A 25,383-nucleotide genomic window follows, 5' to 3' on the forward strand; every position below is an offset into this window, starting at 1 on the left:
ACATTTTCTGGGCTGRGTAACACCTCGGTATTTTTCATTAGTAGGCATTCAGGTGGAGCCACACAGCGGCTCCTCCGTCTTTGAACCCCAGCCAGTGGGGTGCTGGGCTGAGGGGAGAGGGGTTGAGAGAGGCCGTGAGAGGCTGGTGAATGAGGTTTGGGTGGAGTAACAAGTCCCACTTGTATAAACTATTTTGGTGATCAGTTAAGCAAATACTTTAAAAAATAAGTAACCAGTGCTTCTCACTTACGCGCTGCACTTTATGCTCTCACCAGGAATCTTTCTCCCTTTTCTGTTGAATAGATATATAAACACTTTCAAAATAAATCCACCCCAGCGCATAAAAACATTTGAAGAGCTTCCCATCAAGGAAACATTTGTATTTAATGTAAGTGATTCTTTGGCCAAATAATATATTATATATTTYTTTTTACTTGCATGACAGCTATATACAAAGGAAATCAAGAAAGGGTTTCATTGCTCTGCCAGCTCTGCTGAAATGAAGTGCAAAATGAGCTGTGCTTGAAGTATGATGTTAACCCACTGGCCTTGAAATGGGCAACAGTGGGTCCTTCTCTGGCTGTGCTTTGGGCTGCAAACACTCTTCCCTTGCTATGAAATGGCCAGCACCAATAGCCTGGCAAGGGATGGCTGCCAGAGTCCCAGCTGGGTCCCGGTGTTGTAGAAGAGCCACTTAAAAATCTCCTGGATTTGTGCTTCACCTGAACATGAGTGCCAAAATGAGTACCGTGGGCCTTGTTCCATCGTAGGTCCTCTCTATGTGCATGCCCTGGTAGCAGGCAGATGAGCTGGGGAAACGTCAGCCAACAGGTTATACACACTGTCCTGGGTGGAGGTGGGCATGGGTCAGTCACTGGAGGCAGCTTTCAGCAATCCAGGTAACAGCTATAAGCATTAAATGGTGAGGGCATGGGAAAAACATTRTGGTTTGCTGAAGGCTGCTGACTAGTGTCTGGTGAGAGCTTCACCTTGTTTATAGACACCTTCGACACTCTGCACCTGCATTCATGCTGTGTGTTTGCTGCACCCCAAAACGGGAGCAGTTTGGAAAAGCAACATTAAATTCCTGGGCATTGTGGCACTTAAAGCAGCACATAATCTCTGGGTYTTACAGATCTCTGAGCATAAACGACCAAAATGATGCTGCAAATCTGACCAGACAGGAATTGACTACTTTATAAAAGTAACTTTCTACAGTTAACACCTAATGAGGTTGAGTCTTTTTTTTCTTCAAGGATTACCAAGCAGACAGTGGGATGGTGTTAGCTTCAGAAGAACTGAAACGCTTCACCTGGACAGACAGCAAACAGAGACGGACACTCTTTGGGTCTGTATTTTACGCCCCTTTCTTCTCCTTCACATGTTAGAGGGCAAAGGAGGATTCACGGTATTAAATCAGGCCTAATAAAAGTCCCCAAGGTGCCCCAGTCTCAGCAAATGCTTTTGCTGATGTGTGTTTTGCTTAGTCGAGTAGTTACTCGTTCAATCAGCCCTCACAGCTAAAYCTCCATGCACCAGCAACAAATAATAACAAATAACCCTCAAACCCCTCAACAAACATCACCAACATGATTTATTATCGCTCTTTAGCAATCTACCCGATCATGAACTTACTGCCAGGCTGGGCAGGAGATGGTCAGAGAGCACTAATGTGAGGCAGCGGTGCATTAACTATAGGAAACAAGTCCTTGGCGAGGGGGTGGAGGAACGTGTGGTTAAGAAGGATTTGTAGTTCCTTCTGTACATCCCCAAGGGCACCCCAGCTAGGACGAGGCTCCCAGGGCTTGTTTTTGCCCTTCTTTTCCATGACTCAGCTAAGCATAGCCCATTTAAGACCCATGGGCTCAGGATGCTAAAGTGGCAACTTTACAATAGATGGATGTGAGGGCCTCATTTCTCTTCCTGCCTTTAAGCACTTTAATATATTAGCCACCTTCCTCCACCTAATTCCTGACAGCTGCCCAAGCAGGGAACTGAGCTGCTCTAAGGAATGTGCTGCACTGACATGAACTCTCTGCAAATGGGAAATGTTTATTTTCTCAATGCCGACGGTATCTCTGTCCCCGGGCCATTATGAAGCTGGCAGCGTCTGTGGCTGGTCGCAGCTCTCTCGGCCAGCTCAGGGACTGCCCAGAGGCAGCAGATCATTCATCTTAGGCTGGCATTAGGTCAAGGCCATCCTGCCATGCTGCCCGCGCCGAGCTTGGGAGCGACCTGGAGCGGCACGGCTGGGAGGCGCAGCATTGTCTTCACGAACAATCGCGGCTGGCTGAAACGTGCAGGCGCRGCGGACAGGGCTTGCTTTAAGAAAAAGTCCAGTGACTAAAAGGGYGTTGGTTAAGCGCACAGATATACAGGTGTGACAGCGTGCACACGGCCCTACTCGCGTGGCCAAAATACATGGCAATACAGAGTAAACGTGCCCCTGGCAGGAGCCTGCAATGGAAGCATTACTCAAGCACAGCAAAGCCMGAGTTATGCAAGTCACTGCAAACAAGCGCTGGTAAAGTCTTTTTTCCTGCTGTGACCACTCATATTTCAGAAAAGAGGCTTGTGCATTTTTATGGCACTCTGATTTTATTGAGGGAGTTTCTCATATTCTTTTTTTGAGAAGCCAGGCATTACAAAGTTTGAAATGTGTGTGGATTTTACACGTTTCCAGAGGACACAATGCTTCCTTGAAGTGATTTAAGGCATCTTTTTTGTATGTGATTGTGACATTTCTGAAGGTTCCAGTCAGCAGCACAGTCACCTCCCCAAATGAAATTATAAAATGCCTCTTTCTTCATGTGGCACAGAACACATGGTGTCTGCCCTCAGCAGCCCTCTGACATTGCTCTGAGGAGCAATTTCAGCTGTGTAAGGAAAAGGAATGCTTGAAGGGGAAAAAAGAAATTCAAATTCAACTGTGGCTGCTAGAATGTAAATCCTCGAGGAAACAGTACAGTTAGCTGAGCGCAAGAGAAGGTCATCTGTCCTGGAAGACAAACTAATGGTACYACAATATTATGCTGAAAAGCAATGTCTGCCACTGGCAACCCATTAGTGTAAGCATATTCTTAAAAACGATAGCTTCCTAGCTAAGCATCCTTTGTTTAGACTAAACTGGAGCAGTAAATAAATACCTCTGAAAGTAGTAACACTTGAAAATTACATTCATGCACTCCCCAGAATGGGCAAGGTGAAGCTCAAAGGGGTGTCTGACACATGTAAGCTGATCTAACCAAATGCATGGTCCTGCTTCTTCACTTGCACTTCAAACATCCTTGCTCTGTGGCCCTGCTCCGTCTCTTGTGCTAACATTTCTCCTTAGCTTGCCCTGCAATAAGCTCAGGTCAGGTACCCGAGTATCAGAAAAATAAGCTTCAAATAGACTCTCAGCAAACTAGTCAGGACAGCTGAATGCCTGTGCCAGCAAGAGGAAGGGCCCCCACCTTTCATCAGCAGCTTGCTATTAGATCTCCCTCACTGTAACACCAAGCCATGCCCTAAGCACTTGGTTCTATGCTAACTGTAAACCTCAACACTTTCCTTTAGGACACAGATGTAGACAAATACACTCACTGCAGGGAGTGCTTTCTGAGCCCGGGCTAAGTGGCGCAGAGTGACTGTGTCCATATTGTTCCTGGCTCGCCTCCTCTGGAGGAGCCTGACTTGGTGCACAGTTCAGCAGCACGGAGCCCTGGATCTCTCTGGACACCTGTGTTGCTCTGCTGCCCAGGACAAAGTAAGTGGAGTCTGTGTATTTTTCTCAGTTCAAAGTTTCTGAAATAACACAGGGCATTAGAGGGATCACACTTGAGATGGCAAAGTCTGATAGGACAGTGTTGAAAGACTGCACAGGGTGGAAGGAATCAAACTGGCGCATTTTACTTGTACTGCTTTGTGGGAGCAGTCACTGGAGTGAACATGCACCAGAACTACCCCCAGGGTTTGTGTCAGAGGAAAACAATCAGCTCACTCCAGGAGAAAGCCAGTGCACATGCTAACATTCACTCAGTGTGAACAACCAGAGCACCATCAAGATGAAAACAAGCAATACTGTGAATGCCATAAAGAGAGCTAAGTCTCTCTTAACATAAGGCCTCAAGTAACAAGATTCCAATAGGGACGCTACTGGGGGGAAAGACAYCAGTCTTTTGAGCTCTGCTCCCTTACAAATGGAAACAATCCCAACCGCACCTCTTCTTCAGTACTGGTGAAAAAGCCCAAGCAGAATAAGCCAAAATCCTTTGACTGGAACAAACCTCCCAATCAAAGCGAATCGCTTAAACCTGCAAAATTTCAGAGAACTCCACCATTTCTGCGCTGGAACAAACATTGCCTCTAATCTCACTGAGCTCTTCAACACAGACTGTGTGCCAGGAATGAAGCAACCATTTCCTCCAACAAGTGATCCCAATTAAGCAGCAGCTAGACCCATTTTCCAGTTTACATTACTAGAGTAGGAAGTAGATAGTCCACATCTAGAAAAGCTTTTATTGACTGTAAAGTTCTGAAGCTCTCCTTGGGAGTGTAGCCCAAGGTATGTCAGCGCACCTCAAGATCCAGCTTTCTTTGTATGAAGGTTTATTAATTAGTCTAAGTAGAAACCAAATCTGGCTTAGAGGCTTTATTCCAGTTTATAACATAATATTGCTTAGGATTTTTCAGCAAGYGTTGAAATATGAGGTATTTATTTCTTAAGGCACTAACCTTTCTAAGCATGCTAGGTCTAAATTTTAATGACAAAATAAGGTCTATGACTGAAAGAAAATACAGATTCTCAAAATGCAAGAGCGAKATAAGGAATAAAAGAATCAAGGAGAATGATGTTAAGGCTCATAACTTTGTAGGGTCTAGCTGATGCTTTCTGAATGCTYAAAGTTCACAATGATGGCAATTAGGCAGAAGACAGGAAAGARGGCATCCCATACACACTCCACTTCTGCCAGCCCACTGTTCTCTAAGATTTAACAGGTAATTACAATGTARGTCATAGAAGCATTTGTTTTTAAATCCATTTCTCTTTAAAACTCTMTCTATATACAAGTGTAATAGGGTGGTCTTCTTGAGAGTACCCTCTAATTTCCTATAGATGTCACAGGTAGGACAGGAGACTGCACTCCTTAAAAAGTACAGAGGTTTGTGAGTTAAAGGCTCAAACAGCTGTGAAATCTGAAAGAAGTTTTTATCTCTGTTTCCTTAATGAGAAGGCCCTATGCTACTTTACTAGTTCAGTGCTTCATYTAATGATCAAATTGTGCAAATTAGAATTAAAAAAGCCAGTCCTGTCTCCCCAAAACCTCAGTAGATGCCCCATATTGTCTGGAATTCAAGACTATGACTACCAATATTCCTGACCTTATAAAAGGAGATGGGCAGAGTATCCTTAACCTTATAAGAGCAGCAGGAAGGGAATTTAAGTTCAGGCATTGCAGTCCAACATATGCTTAACTTMGGATTTCACATATAATCAACAATGGAGAATGCCCTGCCATGCCCTTTGTCTACAGATAAAGAACTAAGGCATCTAAGATCAATAGTGTGAAAATTCTCTTTGCCTTAATTTTCTTCATTATTTAAAGAGCCCTTTTGAACATTACCCTCTCAGAATAGGGGTGAGAAAGTGCTGCAAGGTAAACAACGTCCTAAAGAGTGGCTCAGCTGAGAAAGCATTAAGCTTCTCTTATAAAGGGCACTTTGTAAAAGGCATCCAGCAGGAAAACTAGTCTTTGGTGGGACAGGAATATTCTTGATTCAGATCAGCAGCTCATTTAAGCTGCTGAGAGCAGCCTAGAAGAGGAGATACCTGGGTAACCTGTGCCTTTCCTCACATAAACATCAGTTGCTTATCTTTAAGACTCATCTAAGCTCAGGCTCCAGGTACATCTATGCTAACAGTTTTCCRCTTTTGCCTCAAGGCTTGAGACTATTGGTTACTTCACTCTTCTCACTCAACCCCCCCCCCCCAAAAAAAAATCAAAACAAAAACAAAACAAAAATCCCTTAATAAGAACATTTAAGTGTGTGTGGAGGAGAAGGATATACTGTATCAGGAGCTACAGCTCACAGATGCCAGATACTCCACGTTACTCTATTCTGCAATAGTTTCAGTCCCTAGCACTGCCACAAAGGCACTTCAGCTATTGCTCCAGGCCTATCCTGAAATTCGCACTGAACAACAGACCTTAGGTGATTAAATATTCCCATAAGCACCCTAACTGCAATACTTAAAATGAATACAATCTCTCTAATGCAGATGTTCTGAACAAATATGCGGTGACACAGCGGACTTGGGGGGGGAATACGGGAGGGCTCTTTCAGACCTCTGCTCCGTTCTCCCTGGAGCAATTCCATCTGTATAAATGCTCTTATCATCTGAGAATAAACAAAGCATCTTCTTATGATACAGTTTCGCTCAAGTTAGTAAAACAGTTGCCCGTACACTTTAAATGCGCTAACAGTGACATTGCTGTTTTACAGTGTGAAAGGTGCCAGCAGGAGCAAGGAGTCGGTGCTTTCCGGAATAACTAAGCCAAGAAGCTTCTGCAGTTTCAGCTGTGACCAACTCAGTGATTCCAAGCAAAGATACACTTACAGCAATACAGTGATGGAGAAAATGAAAGTATGTCATTCTCCCCCTCCTGACTACAACTCAGTGGTCCTCTATGCTCAGCCACCTATTTAAGTAGGCCAAGATTTATGCATTTAATTGGAAAAGGTTTTTCTAAAACACTGCCAGTTTAAACATTTTGACCTGAATAATTTTAGCTTACAATTTTAAAACTGCCATTGGCTTAATCAAGTGATTTGCTTTTCCACAAACTGTAAGAAACATATACAAAATATAGTAAAATACTAACGCTTAGGCCTTGACTTTCCCAGTGCTGACAAACAGCTGTCACTAAAATTGCCTGATACTTCTGAAAACTAGAATGGTCATCATTACAGACAAAACCCGTTCAGTGTTTAATCCCTGGCAGCAGGACGGTATTTAATGCTAGAGTAACCTAGCCTCTGTTCAGACTTGTGCAGCACTGATACATCACTGTTAGAGGCACCCTAGAATTCGCACTCCATTGCTTGGACCTATGCTAAGGCCACCTGTGCAGTGCTGAAAAATGAAGGATCGTCTAAGAAGAGGCAAACAAGGAGACCACACTCTATAGTTTTTAGTGAAAACTCTATTTTGAGAAACTTGAGGGAAGGCTAATGCTCTGGGGAATCTGAATTAGCTAGCTGAGGATGAGGTGTAAGAAAGATCTTACTCCTTTGGGTAACAAAAGAGGTGAGGAGTTCTGCAAGGCCAGGACTTGGCACATGTGCTGTGAAACACATTTGGCAAGGATACAAAAGAACTAAGATCAGAGCCAGGGCTGAAATAGCAGGGACTACAGAACAATTCATTTGGTTAAGCCTGCTGAAATCCATTAAACTTCCCTGAAGTTTTGCACTTTTTCAATATATTAGCATACACACACTGGAAACAAACTAGACATGTTAAGCCAAGCTTTGTCCATGAAACCTAGTGGACCTTCTAACATTGCACTGAGTGTATTTTATTTATGGGAACCTGTCTGAAAGGACAGGAGGCTACTAAACTGCATATATTTTAAACAAAGAATTGATTATTATAGAGTTTGAAAGGTTTAGTTAGAAATAAGACAATCTCTTTGGAAAGTTAGGGCAGCTTTTCTATGAATGTAGTTGAATTTCTAGGTTAGTTAACAGTATATACGTACAGGAAAAGTCTATCATTTATTTGCAACAAACTTTTGTATAGCATCTCAGAAAGGAAATGAATGTTCTTCATTTGAAAAGTGTAAGGATGCACTATCTCCCTTTACCTTTGAATGTAATATTAAAATGGCTTTTGGCCAATTAACAACAGCACTGATTATTTCTGGATCAACAACTACTGCCCCATCTCAGTTTCCTGTGGTCTACTATAAACATTTATTAAAATGTAACTTACACTATGACCACTCAAAACTCACTTTAGTGGCTGTGAGCTTGACTCACTAACAGACTTAAAGGCAAATGTCTATTTTTACAAAGATAAAAACATTCCTGTATACACATGATAGATGTGTACCACTAACTCCTAAGCTACAAAGAATCCATTCTAGTTCTTCCTTGTCAAGAGATCATTAATTTTAACCATAGCCTACTGCATTGTTTCTTGATGGTGAAGTGTATGCTATCTTGATCAAAACAAATGGAAAGTCAAAGAAGCGTTTAACTCCAAGTCAGCTAAAATAATCGAGTGATAATGCATCTCTAAAAGGAAGTGTTTGCACAGTGTAAATATATAAATATGCTTTTTGTGCATAAATATTTAAGAAAACTGGACTACAAAAATTTCTTTTATATGATCTCTAAGTTTCTTTGGATGTGAATAACTCRCTTTTATCTTGCATTTCCTCTCTATATAATGTATTTGACTGCTAAATTCATATAATAAAGTTTGCTTTTGAAAGAGTATACACAGGCTAGTTAACCCAGTAAAGATTACTGCAACAGCCAGTCCAGCACTGGACAGCACTAACACGTACATCTGTCCATCAATCCATCAAATATGCTTCCCACACAACAAAGCAGATAAGGAGCAATACAAGTGTCCATCTTTGAAATACACTAGATTCAGTATATTTAAGAGATATTTACTGCTGTCCAAAGCGAAAAAACACTCTACCTCCAGGAAAGTCAAGGTTTCATGGTGGAGAAAAGAAAACCCATTGCCAAATACCATTTAACTGCCCCTTGGTCACTTCTACAGCTAGAAGATCTGGTGCAGATGAAAGGACAACAAAAAAAAGCTAGAGCATCACCAATACAAAGCTTGTTCTGAACCTGCGACATGAGTTAGTGCATCCAGTCTGGAAGATGGTTTTTCTTCCTCATGAGGATTCTCCAAGTCCCTGCCCCTGGCAGCAGATCAGGTGAAGCTGCCTCCACTTAGATGTTCAATAGTGCTCTCTGGTATGTAAATCTAGATGACCTGAGCAGATCTCCAAGTCATGCTGCAGATATAACTATGTTAAAGTGCTGGAAGGAAGCTGAGAAGAAACTTCCTCCAGAGAAGCAGATTATTGTGGAATTACCTACTACTGTASGAGGTTCTATATCTGTTGCTACACATTATTAAAAGAGACTGGAGAGTAGACCAGCGCATCAAGCAAGCCTGCTGCAACTTTAGTCTCTATAAAATAATATTTCTTAAACAATAATGCAACTTAAGTGACAATGACTCCATATGAAATATGCAAGAAAAAGTACTGACACTACTACACAATTTTGTGCAAGATGTGTTACATAAGCATGGTCAGGGTTGGAAGGTACAGGATATTTTACTCCACAACTRAGTCACCTCATCTTTGGTGACTAACAATACAGAACAGATAATTCTGGGCACTGAAGCTGTCAATCACTCCATATGCAAGTTTTCAGAGAAACTAAYACACCTTTGTGCAGAAGAGATCAAACAAACATGAAAGTAAGTCTACTTTTTAATACAGTTTTCAGAATTAGGACTTGTCTAATAAAGCAGAACTGACCTGACAGAAGCAGTTACTGCTTTGACTTGGGAGTTAAGGAAGTGTGTTATTACTACACTTCTTTTGTATAGCATCTATAAATTTTAGGACATCTGATGTACTGTAAGTAGCAAACATTAAACATGCTTTGTGAATCATGATTGTTTAAACTCTGCATTGGAAACAAAAGTGAATACAAAAGAAATATGATAGAATGAAATATAATTCCAACACCGACGTTGTGATGAGGCCTATCCAACTTCCATACCTCACATGCTCAAAATAAGACTACGTTGTTTCTGGTATTCTTTATTAAAAATACTGCTGTACACATGAAGAATGAAAACAGGATTAAAGATGAGTAACACATATTGGGATCATGACATTAGAACTTAACATACTGGTGCTTTTTAGGGGAAGCTGTTGACACCTGAATTACTGAAACAAGGGCAAATCAAAATACATAGGTACCCTCAACAAAATATTTACAATATAGTAAATACAGCAACAGAATTTAAAAYAGGTACAAAAATTAAAATGACATCACCTGATTTCAAAGGTTGTCCCTTCTGTGCTTTTAGCTGTAAAAATAGGAAGGTCAGAATTAAATTTCCCCTTCTAGGAGGGCATGTCCTGGTGGTACTTCTTTTTAAATACAGATACACAGATCTCCCCATGAATGGATCAAACTACAACTTTAGGACAACCTTCTAAATGGAATTAAAATGGGGCAGAAGGGCTCTCCCCCCCCCCAAAAAAAAACACCCAAGTTGAACTTCAGACTGTTCAAATCATTCCCAAATATGGACCAAATGAAATAAATAGAAAACAAAACTTTTTATGTATTACCTGACACCAAATATTTTCTGGCTGACATTGTTTATGTATGAAAACTTATTAGCTGTCTACTTTTTATTTTTAAACCAAGTCCTGAGGTTACTAGGGGCTGAAGCAAACTGACATTATGCAAATACACACAGGTTTGCAATTTAGACATGTCTTGCAGAGGGTGATTTGCTGGTCTAAAAAGGATGAGAATTCAAGCCCTATTTTACCCCTGCCTTACACTTCCACAAAATATTGGTCCACAAATTAAATTTTCAAAGGTTCCCAAACCCCACAACTGAACAGATGATCCCCTTTCATTTTCAAAGAAAACAATACTGGAAAAAACCTCAGCCCGCTTATAAATTAAGCATTTCATATTTCTTCTAGAATACAAGTACTTCTTTTTTGTACAAAAGAATTACAATATGATTTGTCAAAAAACATATAAAAGACAGCTGCTCTTCCTCAAATACATGAGCTAATGATAAAAGACTGTTTTGCATGTTCACTTCTCAAAGTTCCTGTTCCTTTTACATTAAAAAGAACATTCTGGCAACTGTTATYGTTTGAATATTAAACATTATGTTCCTTTTAAAATTCATTCAATCAAATGCAACAATAATCGATTTTTAAACTCAACAACTGATGCTACCTAATGTGGATTCAACCACATTTTCTAAAACGTGTAAAGCATGTCCCTAGTCTTCAAAGCTTTCGATGTGAAGAGAGTTGCTTTTCTTGATGCAAGTCTCAAGGCGGCGAATCATTTTAAAGCTTATAAAAGTGGACAGAGAAATAATAAAAACTTCTCTGGAAACTACAAATATTGAGATTATTAAAATTGATGTCACTAACATCAGTTGCAAGTGCTTAGAGTCTGTCCTGACCTTTTGAGTTTCCACATTTTCTTCATGGTGAGCACCCAGTGCTATTAAAACATTCAGTGCTGGGAAAGGATAGATACAGTCTTCACTACTGCTTTAAGAAAGGAAATTCCTACATATTTGGCAGTCTTCAGTATCAAAGTGTAGGTGTTTAACTACAAATCCCATGAATACCCAAGTATGGAGACAATTGCATGTCCAAATATTAGAAAGTTAATTGAGGAGGAAAATTCCAGACTTTTGAGACTGAATTACTTCATGAATATTCATGTGTTGAGTATTATCAAAAGTAATATTACTTTGGGCTAAGCAGTGACTGCAAAGGCACAGCAGATCATTATCCCTCCAGATTCAGGCTGTAAAACTTGAAAAGCTCTTGATGCCAGACAACTGCTGTGATTAGTTAATCTTCTTTTAACAGTGTCTTTGTATCTGTATCCAGTGTAGCGTACCATAATAAAGCTGTGGTTCAAAGAACAGAACTTTATACAAAAAATTATACTGTAAATAACCTAAAGTAATAGACTCCTGAAACTTCAGGCATTTAAACACAATTTCTTTAAAAAAACTATTAAAAAAATTGCATAAATGTAAATGCTTCTGACTAGCACGAAAACATACAAACAGTTTTTTAAAAGGCGCTGGTTGTGTTTAGAGCAAATTTGATATGCTCCTTAAATTATAAATGCTCCTCATGATGCTATTTTCGTCACTTCACTTAGACAATATTTAAATCAAATGAGAGGGGATTTTTTCTTTTCTTCTTTTTTTCAACAATTTACTGATAATTCAACTTGATTGGTTTTAAAAAGTTTCATCTTCTAGTTTGTTTCTTTTTTAAACTAACAGTGGGTGGCATACAGAGCTTGCATACAACACACTTTTACAGAGGTTACAAACTAAACAGTAATTGACAGAACACAATTTCTATTAAATTATTTACCTGGTCCTTTATGCTATTCTGGGTGCAAATAATATCAAAATGAATAAATTTTGCTATTTCCTCAGTGACAAAAATGTATCCCAGAAATGTCCTTGCAAAGAGTTTCCCTTAATAAGTATACAATGTGGCAAAACTTCAGAGATCAGAAAAGTTTTTAAAAAATTAAAATTAGTGCATATACAAGTGGAAAAAATAAAAGCAGGAACATCATGCACCTGATGTGTTCCTTAATCTAAAATAAATTCTTCACAGATAAAGCCTCCAATGGCAGCCTTAGCTCTAGGATAAGTGAAACATTCTTCCCTTCAAGTAACAGTGTACCTGACTGAAGTGCAAGCAGCTTTGCTCATCTCCTGTTTGTTTCCCAAATGTGAAATGAGATGACAACAACAATTCAGCTGTAGTGCAATTTGCTATTGGTTAAGTTCCTCAGCAATGTCCTGCATGCTTTCAGCAAATACTACAACTGACCATTTGCGGCTGCAATCAGTTCTTGAAAAGTATTTTCAAAGCAGCGTTTTAAATCGCTGTAAGTTACCACAAGTACACTCTTCTCATCTCTGGAAATGAGGCTTATTTTTTCTGGCACACCAGCATCTAACTGTAACAAGAATGCAAAAGATAAAATAAAAGAAGTGTGAAAGAAATGGCAAAACATTTCCCCAATAACAAAAGCAATCGATTTCTTGGCAAGTACGTTGTTTTGGTGAGGCTCAGATCTGTTAACAACACAGAAAGGAAGGATCTGAGCCTCACCAAAAACAACRTACTTGCCAAGAAATTGAGACATTTTGGTCTTAATCTGATGGACATTCCAGACCTTTGGAACAGATTACCACTGTTTTCTTTCCTTTTCATAAAGCTAGTAATCCTGCAATACTATCTTCCACTGGATAGAAAGCCTAGTATAATTCCCATATATTTCCTAATGTACAAAAACATGCTCAACATTACATTTCCATGTGATTTACCATATGATCCACAAGCCTCCTGGTAATGTAGGTAGATTATTTCTTGCCCATTCTAAAACGAAATAACAAATGGACCAGCCCCAACTAGTTTGAATAAGAGTAGAAACCCAAACCTCACATTTTTGGCAATACTGCAAACAAACTGGCCCCTGTGTCTTCTATATGGTACACTTCCTTCCCCCTTTCTAAGGAAAGCATTGCCTAGTTCCAATTTGTAACCAAATAGATAACTAGGGGTTAAAGAAAAAAAGTCTGTTCAAGATTTGTTTTCTTGTTTTTTCTCCCTGATTTCTCAAATTCAGTATTGAAGTAATACAAGAATTGACTTGATCTTCCAGGTGACTTCCATGCAACTTGTCACACTACCACTTAATTACAATTTCCTATATAATTGATGCAGAAATGTTTTTGTCATGAAATCTATTTAAGATATATGAAGCTACACAAATCTCCCTTAGTGAGGCTGCTGAATTCCTTTCATTAGAAAGCCTCAGGAACAGGATAGCAAGGATTTCAGATGCATATGAATATTAGGCATATAACCTTAATCCTAATTCGGAGCATGGGAACAGACTAGTTCATCTGCTAAAGTCTCTGCCAACACTGCCTTTATGATCTCTTCACAGCAAGAAGTGTTCATCAATGGAGAACTGTCAAGACTCTTACAGAGCAAAGTTTTCATAGCTGTTTTAGTTAGTCGATATATTGATAATTCCAAATATCTAATCCTACAAACTTTTTCATCCCACAGTATAAGGTGGGGCAGAAGTAAGTGGGATATGACACTGCTGAGAAAAACTTTGGAAATACAAGCCCAGTAGGATTAAATCAAAGTACTGTCATGTTGCAACAAATAGGAGAAAAAACAGATTCAGCATTGAGCTCTTGTTCCACCAGCTGCTGTCTGAAGCAATGTACCAAGTTAGGAACTTCTTGCATTTTTCCTGCAAAAATAATGTTCTGAGCATAACTAAGAGCTACAACTTCCCAAAGTTAAAATTTCTGCTTTGTGAATAACTACAGGACAAAAGGAGGACAACTAGCTTTTAATTTTTGTAGAGTAGAATACCAGGTCTCTTTCAACATCCATTAAAAAATTTTATCAAGATTAAGATATAAAACATTGTTGATGGTTCATACTGACATTATTCAAAAAATCAGTGAATTATCTTAATGGAATTGGTATGTGGAAAACCTTTATCAAGAAAGCCACCTATATGGCTTTCTTCCTCTCCTCTGGTGGATCTCTCAGCTGAAAAGATCCAAAAAATGCCACACTGAAGGGAAAAAAAACAAAAAACAAAAAACAAAAAAAAAAACACCAAAACTTTATATGCACATACATGCAATATAGACTAACTAAAAAAGGAATGCTTTTGAAGCATAGCAGGAAAGCCCAAATAGCCATCTTACTAGTACACATCATGATTTCAGAGGTGCTTTTGGAGTTTATTTCCAGAATACAGCCTGTAAGCCCTACTTTTTTTGTGGGCTGAACCCACAACCACAGAAGAGAAGAGCCTCTGTTTGAAAAGGTAAGCCATGAACATTAATAGAACAATGTATTCTTTGACATAGTCTCTTCCCTGACCTATAATTTCAGAAACATCTCTCCCACCATAGATCTGTACTTGTTTCTGGTTTTATCATGATGGCACTGCACTACCTATTTGAATATCAACATGCTTTCTTCTGATTTGTTTTCTTTAGTCTTATTAATTTCTTTAATGTCCTTTTTAAAGTGACTGTAGATACAATCAATAAGATGAAAAGGATGTTTAAAAATGCGTATCAGTGATCTAATAGAAGGAAAAACTAATTCAGAAAAAGATTTAACTGCATTTAGTCAATTGAGTCAGATGTTACTAGTGCTATAAGATCTAAATACATTCAAATTTTTTTAGAAGAGAAAATTGGTTGTTATCCTTATCCTAGACAAAACACTAGCCACTTAAACTGTATACCGTCAGCATCTGCACCACCATTCTCTATGCAGTGAGTGGAATGAACAAGCAGCTATGAARAAAGGATGAAGGAGCATCTTTTCTCCTATGACTTATTGAAATTTGATAAAACAGCGTCCAAAAAACCCTCAAAAACCACACAGCTCAYGTGCTTTTTAATTAATGGAGCAAGACATGAAGTTCTACAACTAATGAAGATCTCACATGTCTCTCACTATTAATCATGAGAGCGCTCAGCTGAAATTTTGCTAGTGTTGCAGCTTATGAAAACCTGCAAACAGCTTTGTTAAATCAACCTTGTAAGATGAAGAGCTGGAGAGGCTACGGGAGTATCAGATATGGGCTTAGACTTGCGTATCACAGAAATTTTCCCCATCATCTAAGACAGTGCCGGATTTTGCACAAAGTACTACTGCAGTCACTCTCTTGATAWCCCCTCCTGTCTCTTACTCTGGACAGCACAGTTTAGGAGTGGATCCTCTTGCTTTATAACCATCATCTGTGATAACTGTATCAGCAGAAATCTCTCCCAGTTAAAGGGTTTTTATGGATCCTTTATGCTGTGTTGAAAGACCAGAGTAGCATAAAGGGACCAGCATTGCTTATTCACAGTATTCAATGCATTCTAAGATGAACAAGTTAATATTATATGTCAGGCTATATTACTGAATTGCAAGTTTTAATATTAATATACTAATAAGTTTATTTAAAATATCCAAGAATGCTTGCATATTAGTTTAGTGAATACATTGTTTTCATCCAAAATAGGGGGAAAATAACCATCAGTTAAAATCAACAGAATTAACTTGCCAATGACAGCTTGTTTTGCGGTAGAACATTATTTTAAAAGAAAGYTAACCAAAACAATTTTTAAAAGCTAACACAAGTACAGTGTACCTTGTTAAGACATGAGATAATGTGACTGAGGTCAATCCAAGGAGTACCCGCTTCTGTCACCTGATGGAAAAGGTGATCTCGAAAGAGCTTTAGTAAATACCTGTCTCCAGTTTCTGACCATGTTGGGTCTTTTTGAAACCTAGTGTAAAGCAAAGGCTCACATTAAACCTCAAAAAAAAAAAAAAAAAGAAAAAAAAAGAAACAAAGAAAAGCCCCAAACCAACATAAATCATACACTGAATCCTAAATCTAACCTAAGTGATCTTACTGCTCTGCTAAGGCATCTGTTATTATTTGCAATTTAATTACAGTCTCCTACCTGCCGCAAAGCTAGAACATGACATATTTAAAGCACCTGAAGCTAATACCTACCAAAGGCCTACAGAAAAGTAAGGGAAGAAAGCAGGAGTCATCTTTACCAAGTTTACCAGATAAATGCTAGAAACCAGCATCAAAAACACAGCTGTGTTTTAACCCAAGTCTGTTGAACAGGGTGGAAACCAGGCCATGAACACCAAGCTGTTTTACAGCAGTTGATAAACAACAAGCTGATAATTAAGTAGCTTAAAACAAGTACCTGTGCCATTTGTTACAGTTACAGAAGGCTACTGACTGCCTCAAAAACTAACTGTTTTCATTCACAGCAAACCACTAAGAGAATCCATACTAAATAATGGAAGCAACTGTGGCATATCTATTTGCATCCTTCTCTTCCTCAATTTAGTATTTTGACGAAAGTTGCTTATCTCATTGTGTCAAGGGGTTTTAAATACTCTTTTCTTCAGAGATACAGATGGGGAAACTGTTGATCTTAAATTTATAGTAGAAGAAACCCTGTATTACAAACTGAATCTTACATACTACACTATGAAAACAAGTATTTCTTACTCTGGCCTCTCATTGATTGTTCCCAATTTTGCTAGAAGCCTAAACAACCTTCCATTTTGCACCTCCTAGAAAAGAAAAAAATGAGTTATTAGTTGAAGTTTCTAAATGAAAGATAAAATTAAGACACTTATAAGGAACAGCTATATAGTAGGAATGCCAGTAAAGCACAATGAATTACTGGGATTTATCCTATGAAGTTAGTATACATTTTGAGAAAAAGATCAAATGCTTTACTCTGTGTATTAGTAGTCAAATACTAATCTTAAGCACTTCACATCCAAATTACAATGTGGAGACAACAGAACACAGCTTGCTGTCTCAGCAGGAACTGCATCGGACAGTTCTATTTCTATGTGGAAACATAAGTCCAGTCTCTCTTGCCAYTGTATACTTACAAGTATGCTAAAATACAGTAAGGTTAGCAAGAATAATATACTATTTACATTTACAGATTTTATATCCACATATATATATATAYAYAYACATAYAYATATATATATATATGAAGCATAACAGCTTACTTCTTGTTCCCTCTTCTCTTGATTACCTGTTCTTCCAACTTTTATTTAAAAATGTTTTACAAGCTGTTATTAGTAAATATTGTTCAACAACAATACCAGACTGAAATTGGAATTACAGTTGATTCCAAGTATCAGTTTGAAACAAAAGTTTATCAAAAATGAATTAGCTCTATGGTAAGGCAGATTTTGTTTTTGTTTTGTTTTATCTTGGAGCAATATAAATTCTGATTCCAACAATAATAATCTGAAATAATCTGAAAGAATTTCAGAATAACCTGAAAGAACTCATGCAAGAGATAGAACATTAAAATCATGGATGCTTATATATGCAATTGAAAAATTGATTTTGTACATTTTTCCTGATTACTTAGGATATAGTAAAAAGAATTTATCTTTTATCCTAGATTACTTGGCAAGGTGGATTAATCTTTAATTTAAGTAAAAGCTGCTCAAAACTGACATGAAAAATAAAATTCTCTCAYGCTATTACTTATTTTCTCCCATGGCTCAGCTATTCACGCTAAGCTGCATCTCACTCCATGCATGATCATATTGATTTCAAATGAGTTCAGTCTGAAGTAGATTATTGTGCGCAGTTGGGCAAATAAAATAGGTCAAGGTGATAATAGCTTGGCCTCGGACAACATATGGGGTTGCAAGATTCTTATTCTCAGTCTTAAAAATAATAAAAAAAACACAAAAAAATCTCACACACTTGTACTTTAATGGCAGCTACAGCTGGGGACTGACAGGAGGGACTCTTACTTTAGTCAGCTAGCACAGGTCTGTCTATACAGCATGCAAACCTCCAAATATTTTTTGGTATGTGGCCAAATACACAGAAACCAAAAACACATCTGTGAATACTACTGCCTTGCAGATTCCYGGTCAATGGTGACAAGAGTACTGAGTAACAACACTGGCTCTACAGCTTCCAGGAGGTCCTTCTGCAGGATSGCTGGAAACTCTCCTGTAGAGTGGCTTAAGGGGTATGGGAGTGACAAATATCCATGGCTTCAAAAGAATACCAAKTTACTACCTACATACAAACCACTTCCAGCTTCAGAAGTTCTTAAGCTGTGAAGAATTTCTTGGATGCTGAGAGAATATATGGGAAAATATCACACATGCTAACACTGTTCTAATGCTACTCCCTAAGCATCTGCTTTAAGGCAATAACGAAGATAAGATACCAGGCTAGATACACTCAGCTTATATTGCAGTTCTGATGTTACTAAGGATATGGCAGTACAAACAAGTTATAATACAACAGCTAATTAGCGACTATTATTTATCACTTCCAGGTAAACAACTGCTGGGGCTATGCAACAACCTGTACTCGTAGCTGCTCTGCTCTGCTGATAGCAGYTGCTATCAACACCTGACTGAAAAAGCAGACTACTCAATGCTGATTAAAGTACAACCTCCATTTTGATCACGTGAAAGGGTCTACCTGCCAAGGGCATCGAGTGATCTTGGCATGAAATGATCCTGAACACCTTCAGAGAAGCTGTAGTGTTTTACTTTGCTACAAAGAGCATCTCCTATCTAGGGAGATCTGCATCCAAAGGAGACACTATCCTCTCTTCTGCAGCACTTCGCTTCTGACAGATTTTGATATCCTCTCACTAAGGAAGGAGAAATAGTTGCTCAACAAGCCACTGCCACAGAAACTAAAAAAAGCCAGTCCACCAGAATTCTGACAATCAGTCTATTGGCTCTTTGCAAAAGTTTCCAATGCAGGTATTTAGGGAAAAAAGTCAAAGGAGTTTAATACACCCTGAAAACSTGAATTCCCTATCCTGCATAAACCTTCAGCAATAYGACGTCCTGCCATGTATCTCAATCRTTACAAAAATCTTGTAATCAATGACTTCTGATCAAYGGAGCAGACAAGGTAAAACTCAACCCTTTCTCTGTTGAAAATAARTAAGTAAATATACACAYGCACACAGTACGAAATACTATTTCCTTTGTAGCTGACACTTGATCCCTTGACTGAATTTTATAGATTAACCAGACACACACAGCAAGATGGGCAGATTTCAGGGCAAATGAGGATGACAACAACCTTTACCTCCRTTATTTAGCATTCATTTGGAAAAGAAACAGTATGAGATAAAGAAAGGGATATCAGAACACAATCCTATCCAAGATTTCAAAAGCAGTATTTGCCGGGGGAATAACCTCCGGTACAAACTACGTTCTAGTGTATGATGAGATACATAGCATTACTTACTCAGAATACTGCTTTTTAACAATTCTATGAAGATGATCTTTTCCCCAAGACTGCTGTTTGTTTGGACACGAAGATGCCATTTCAGTTAAAGCCCTGGATAAGTACAGTCTAGTCACAGTCTAAAAGTAGAAGTTCTTGGAGTTTTTACAAATTTGGTTATCTTGAGCTCAGAGTTCTTAACTCTGCAGGCAGATTGCTTGGATTGCTGAACAAACTGGGGGTGGGGAGGGAAAAYGGATGGAAGTGAAGAAAACCTCTAGTTTAAGGTATAGTCAGCGTTGCTACAGCTGTACATTTTCCTGTAGGATTTACTAAATAATTTACCTTTGCAAGGTCTTCCTCTATAACATCGTTTCGCATCTGAGCGGCATCCAATTGAGTATAGAACCGCGCACCAATCATAGGCATGATATCATTTACACTGCGAAGCCTGTTTTGGTCAGTCAGCAAATACCTGCCAAAATAACCCCCCGCCAAAAGGTTACTTGAACTTGCTGTAAATGCCACAGAGTTCATCCAATTATGATTTTATAACTATTTGACCCTGATGCCTACTTAACACACAAACTGACAAGTACATTTTTTAAAGAGAAAATTAAATATCAAAAMACTTCTGAGTTAGCTTACTTACATACTTCCAGTCAGTTATTTACATTAAAGCATTCAAAAAGCTACGTGTGTACTTTCATAGCACTGCTTAGTTCACCCCACTCAAAGAGCAAGACCATACCCAAAGCAAAGAAGATAAGAAGATTCAGATTGTGAAACAATGGTTTTTGAAATGAGGAAGGAGATAAATTTCTACTTTTCCCTCATAAGCTGCAACCATTTTCTATGGTTTTAAAACCACAGAAAATAACACACAAAAAAACTAGCACTGAACCTTCTGGTCTGAAAAAGCAGAGTATTATTTTTGTCTGTCTTCCAAAACTGTCAGATGAAAGACCAGCATATTGCTRTGGCAGGTAAGAGGCAATAAAATTCTAGTATTGAAGACAACTTGAAATGTTGATGGCACATTTTGGTTTTCTGTTGTTTTAAGTTGAATATTAATAAATTCATATTAAAAGCTTTAACAACACTTAGGTTAACCATAAAAATACACATTATACAAAAACGTTTAACAATTCGTTGACTGTGCAGACAATTCAATGACAGTAATTAAACCGCTAATCTTATTTGTGCCTGAAAATATTCTCTGGACATTTTCATCTGTATTTTAAAACACAATCATTTATGAGAGGCTTTTTATAAAACGTAACAGCAAASGTGTAGTATCAAACTTACAAAATCAGATTCTTCAGATCAGAGGAATAGTTGATTGTCACCAGTTCCATCGCTTTCTGCAAATTCTCTCTCTGAATTCCTGATAAAGAATTGCAAGCCAAAGCCAACACAACTTTCCCCAGAGAGATCAGATCTGCTTGCTAGCAGGGAAAACACAGAGATAAGATTCAGAATGCAAGTAAAATTACCTGTGGTACTAGATGGCATTAAAAAAAAAAGGTAACACTKCAGTAACCCTTAGAAGAATCTTAGCAACTAGAGTGCTACTCAAAACATACAGACTGATACAACAATTAAAGTAATTAATATGTACAGAAGAGAATCTGTCCTRACTACAAATTTCTAGGTACTATATTTAGTTTTAGATGATTAAAATGTACCTGTTTTTAGTTTAAAGACAGCCCCAAGGAGAATTCTTACAGTGAGCAGAAGTYCTGAAAACAAGTTCTAATCATTTGCATGCTCACCCCCTGAGAAATCAAGACGTTGGCAGTAAATAGTGCAAGTTTTCTCAATATGACATGTGGAACAATGTGTCCAGAGTTATTTGTTAAATCAGAAAATCTATTGGATTTTTTTTCTAGTAAAGTAATTTTTTTCTAGTGAAGCTAAGGGAAAGAATTAAGAACAATTTTCAAAAAAAATGATTGAGTTACTCACACTGTTTATTGTCAGAACACCTAACAGCATGATTCCTTTAGATGAGACGCTACTTATAGCTGAATTGTGAAATCGGTGCTTGCTATTGACTTCCAAAGGCTACGAATTTAAGTTTTCCAAAAGCTAGATAGTGACTTTTACCTCCAATGTTTTCATGTCTAATGGCCAGGGTGAAAAAAAATGAACTAACTGCCTGAAATAATCAGGCTTTCAGGCCTGAAACATGTAGCAGCATTGCATCTTGTGCAGAAATTTTTAGCATCACAAAACATTTTCCTTAAAAATATAGCTGATTCAGTCAACTCTGATTTTAATGTTTAAAACTTAAACAACTACCAGAAATTACTAAAAGCTGTATCAAATTTTAAAGCCTACCTCTGACAACAGGCACGTAATTTATTAACAGACATTAACATTTATAGTTAAAGCTGCCTGATTCTTTCTACATAAAGTCTTCCAGCTGCGTACAACTTGGCCAAACCTTAAACCAGTTTTCCACGTGGGATGTCTGCTTTAGCTGAATCTTAAGCTCAGTCCGAAGATGCCAATTTAGTATTTTCCTAGCTTTTTTCTAAGGCAATGAAATATTTTTGCAAATGGTGGGGGAGGTGGGAAGAGGAGGGGCAATACTACCATTTATCAGGAATGCCTATCATCTCCATGTTCTGGAGAAAGGATACACTATTCAGCAGAGAGAAAGAGCACTCTGGTACCAGGAATGCACCTTTTGCCACTTCTGTAAGAAAGGCCAAAAATTCAGCAACACTAACATTAGATTTTGTTTAGAATTTGGCAGCTAAAGCAAAGATGACTGCACTCATGGGGAACACACTGCATTTCCCTCAGCGCTGTTCCACCCACAGAAGCAGCTACGCTTGCTACCTCCCTCAGCTGCAGTGGCTGAGCAGAGCATTCCCTACAGCCACATCTCCCAGATGTTGAGGCACTGAGTAAAGAAAATGTTTCCAGGTCTCTCAGCACCCCTGCTATTTCCATATCAATGGCTGAAGTATGATTAAGCAGTGAAACTAAAAATGAATAAGGAACATAATAATAGAAGTTAAAAATATGGAACATGCCATAAAATACAGGACAAAGTAGTGAAAAATGGATGTGGAACACTGGATAAAAACAGTAATGGTAGAGGGGAAGGAGACAGAAAGATCAGTTTTTGCTACAGGAGAATTTCCAAGTATGAGTGTTTCTTTGCCATATGGCAGAGAAACRAAACAGGCCAACAACCCCCAGTTAGGCAGAAACCTATTTGCTTCTGCTACCAAGCACAGTCAGCTCGAGCAGTAGAGGACACTGCTGTAGAACAAAATAGAGGAATCTTGCTGATGAGACATCTGTAAGAAGACATCTGCAACATGGAACGCAATGCCTTTTTTGTTGATTTTTAGTTTTTTTTTCTCCCCCTCCCCCCCCCAAAAAAAAGACTTAGAAGACATGTATTTTTGTTAAACATAAGATCTTTGTTTCTGCAGTCTCCTACTTCACATTGAACTTATTCCAACTTTTGATTATAGATACAGAGGTAATCTATATAAATCCTCTATCACCACACAGCTCTAATTTAGACACCCAAAATATACAACTTGAGGCAATTCTCCATGGAAAAGTAGTCTTTCTTTAAAAGAAGTGCTTTTATAGTATAGATTGCATTAGATTTTAAAAAGTTTATGAGAAAGATATACATTAATATCAGCCAGGCTATTCTTATTCAGGCTTTTGCCAATTTTGAGTATTCAATTTGCAACTCCTCCCCACCAACACACACACCCTCAAGGTAAATTCAATAAAATAGCTGTCAGAGAAGATACAACACATCAGTGCAGCCTCAAACACATAATTCAAGTTATAGTCACTGTTTGACTTAACAACTTAATGGCTTGGATACATCCCACCTAATTTTAGGAACTTAGTTGAATTGATTTGGTAAGGTGTCTGTCTGATCAATTTAAGATTTCTGTATTCTAGAAGGCAGTTCAGATTTTAAGCTAGCTGAACTGCTCTCTAGAGGTACCTCACTCTTCACTGAGGGTTAAAACCCAGAAATGAAGTGTTATTACAATAAAATTATTTGTCCAATCTTTAAAGTGTTACAGTTGAAAAAGATATGCAGATATTCTTTTTGTGTCCAATAAAATAGAGCAATGGACTTCACGATTTATGGCATCAAATGCCTATTTTAGGAAGGTTCCAACTGTCATCCACCATCCAACTCTATCCATGCACCAGGGTACAGAACTTCCTAGGAGCTGACGTAGATGGTCTTTTTTTTTTAAAGGAAGCAAATACACGTATTACCTCCCCTTTGATAACTTGAATAGGTTCAGTTCTTCCTGCTTCTAGGAAAATTTTAAAGAAAGCACATAAGAACTACTAATCCTTCTTCAAGTGGGGACACAAGAAGCAGATACAGTCTTCCTGCAGTAGTACATCAGGTACAATCACTTCCCTGCTTGCCCCTTATGCTGTGCAGTCCATGTATTTACAGATCACATTAATTCCTTTTGCTGCAGACTTGCAGAGGACTTTTGCTATGGTAATCATTGACAGTGACCACTAAGTTATACTACGTTAATTCACAACTTCGAAGAAAAACTTTCCACCTTTTAAGTAAAGGCTGCTTTTTTTGTTCAAAAGACATACCTTGAATTCAACTAATAACCATTTAATTAGCAATTCAATTCACAATAACTGTAGCCTGTATAAAAATATTCTTATCTCCTGAAAGCATTACTAGTAAAGATTTTATGATCATCTACGTTGCTGACAGAGACACTGAATGGTATTAGACTAAATCCCAATCTGTTGGAGACACCTTCAGAAACAGCCCTCTTCATTAATGTCTCCCCATTACCACATAAATTTTAGTGTCAGTGAACAATTTCAAAATTAACTGAACTAACCCTCCCTCCCTTCTGTGTATGTATGTAACATACACACGCACACTTATGTAAGATGCGCATCTTTTAATATTGAGACACCTGTGGTACGAAATCAGATGCCCTGGAGATATCCAAGTATTTTATACAGCTGGAGTTATCAGCCAGCACAAGCTAGTCAAACAAATCTTATTTTTGACTAAATCCAATTTCCATAAAATCTTTGAAACTGGCATTTTTGCTTAGCTTGTCTTGTTAGAGCTCAGAATGAACTGTTTCACTGCTTTGCTTGAATGACTAYCAAATCAAGCAGTCTACAACTCTGTGGATTGACTTATTCTTTTTAAGAACTAGAATTGCACTTGGRAATCCCTCCAAGTTCCTAGCTTTTTTTGTTATGATTTTTTTAAAATCAGCATTAACACTTCAGATACATCTTCAGTCAGTTTCTTTGAATTTGGAGGTTGTGTATGTGAAAGTTATCTTGGCTTATAGAATTAAAAATATTTACTTTGAGCAAATACAGTCTTACATCCCTCATTAAATCAATAAAACTATTCTCTCTTCATATGGAGAATATTCATCTTCATTTCATTCCAAATACAGAAATATTTATTAAACCTTTCTGCATCACCACTTACAATTTTACCCTCCGTCTAGTAACTGACTGATACAACTTATGGATTTTTGAGATTTTGGTTACAGGTTTAACCATCTTGTTTTTAATGCAAGTGGTCATTCATACTTCACTTTTTTTGTAAGCTTCCCTTATTGATGCCTTTATTTAACTCTAACATGATTCTAATAAATTAATGTGTATAACAGTTTCTGAAAAATAGCCTGTAAAGAACAATTGTATTCCTTCTGCATT

At 38.1% G+C, this 25,383-nt stretch overlaps 2 protein-coding genes across 2 annotated transcripts in view; one reads left to right on the forward strand and one right to left on the reverse strand.

The window, feature by feature from the left end:
• The window catches only part of FLT1 (fms related receptor tyrosine kinase 1), a 119,228-nt gene extending 109,554 nt beyond the window's left edge, over positions 1–9,674 (forward strand). Inside the window, exons 28-30 of the mRNA XM_085321801.1 lie at positions 304–388; positions 1,257–1,348; positions 6,487–9,674. Of these exons, the coding sequence (XP_085177927.1) occupies positions 304–388; positions 1,257–1,348; positions 6,487–6,691 (382 nt within the window). The 3' untranslated portion in view covers positions 6,692–9,674. The remainder of the gene's footprint in view (positions 1–303; positions 389–1,256; positions 1,349–6,486) is intronic.
• A 158-nt stretch (positions 9,675–9,832) lies between these two features.
• Positions 9,833–25,383, reverse strand: part of PAN3 (poly(A) specific ribonuclease subunit PAN3) — an 82,206-nt gene continuing 66,655 nt past the window's right edge. Inside the window, exons 18-22 of the mRNA XM_085321789.1 lie at positions 20,962–21,101; positions 19,999–20,128; positions 16,915–16,979; positions 16,027–16,165; positions 9,833–12,795 (exon numbers count right to left, since the gene is read on the reverse strand). Of these exons, the coding sequence (XP_085177915.1) occupies positions 12,655–12,795; positions 16,027–16,165; positions 16,915–16,979; positions 19,999–20,128; positions 20,962–21,101 (615 nt within the window). The 3' untranslated portion in view covers positions 9,833–12,654. The remainder of the gene's footprint in view (positions 12,796–16,026; positions 16,166–16,914; positions 16,980–19,998; positions 20,129–20,961; positions 21,102–25,383) is intronic.

This window comes from Rhea americana, unplaced genomic scaffold, assembly GCF_003343005.1.
Source record: "Rhea americana isolate MKP2758 unplaced genomic scaffold, rheAme1 scaffold_71, whole genome shotgun sequence".
Lineage (NCBI taxonomy): Eukaryota > Metazoa > Chordata > Aves > Rheiformes > Rheidae > Rhea > Rhea americana.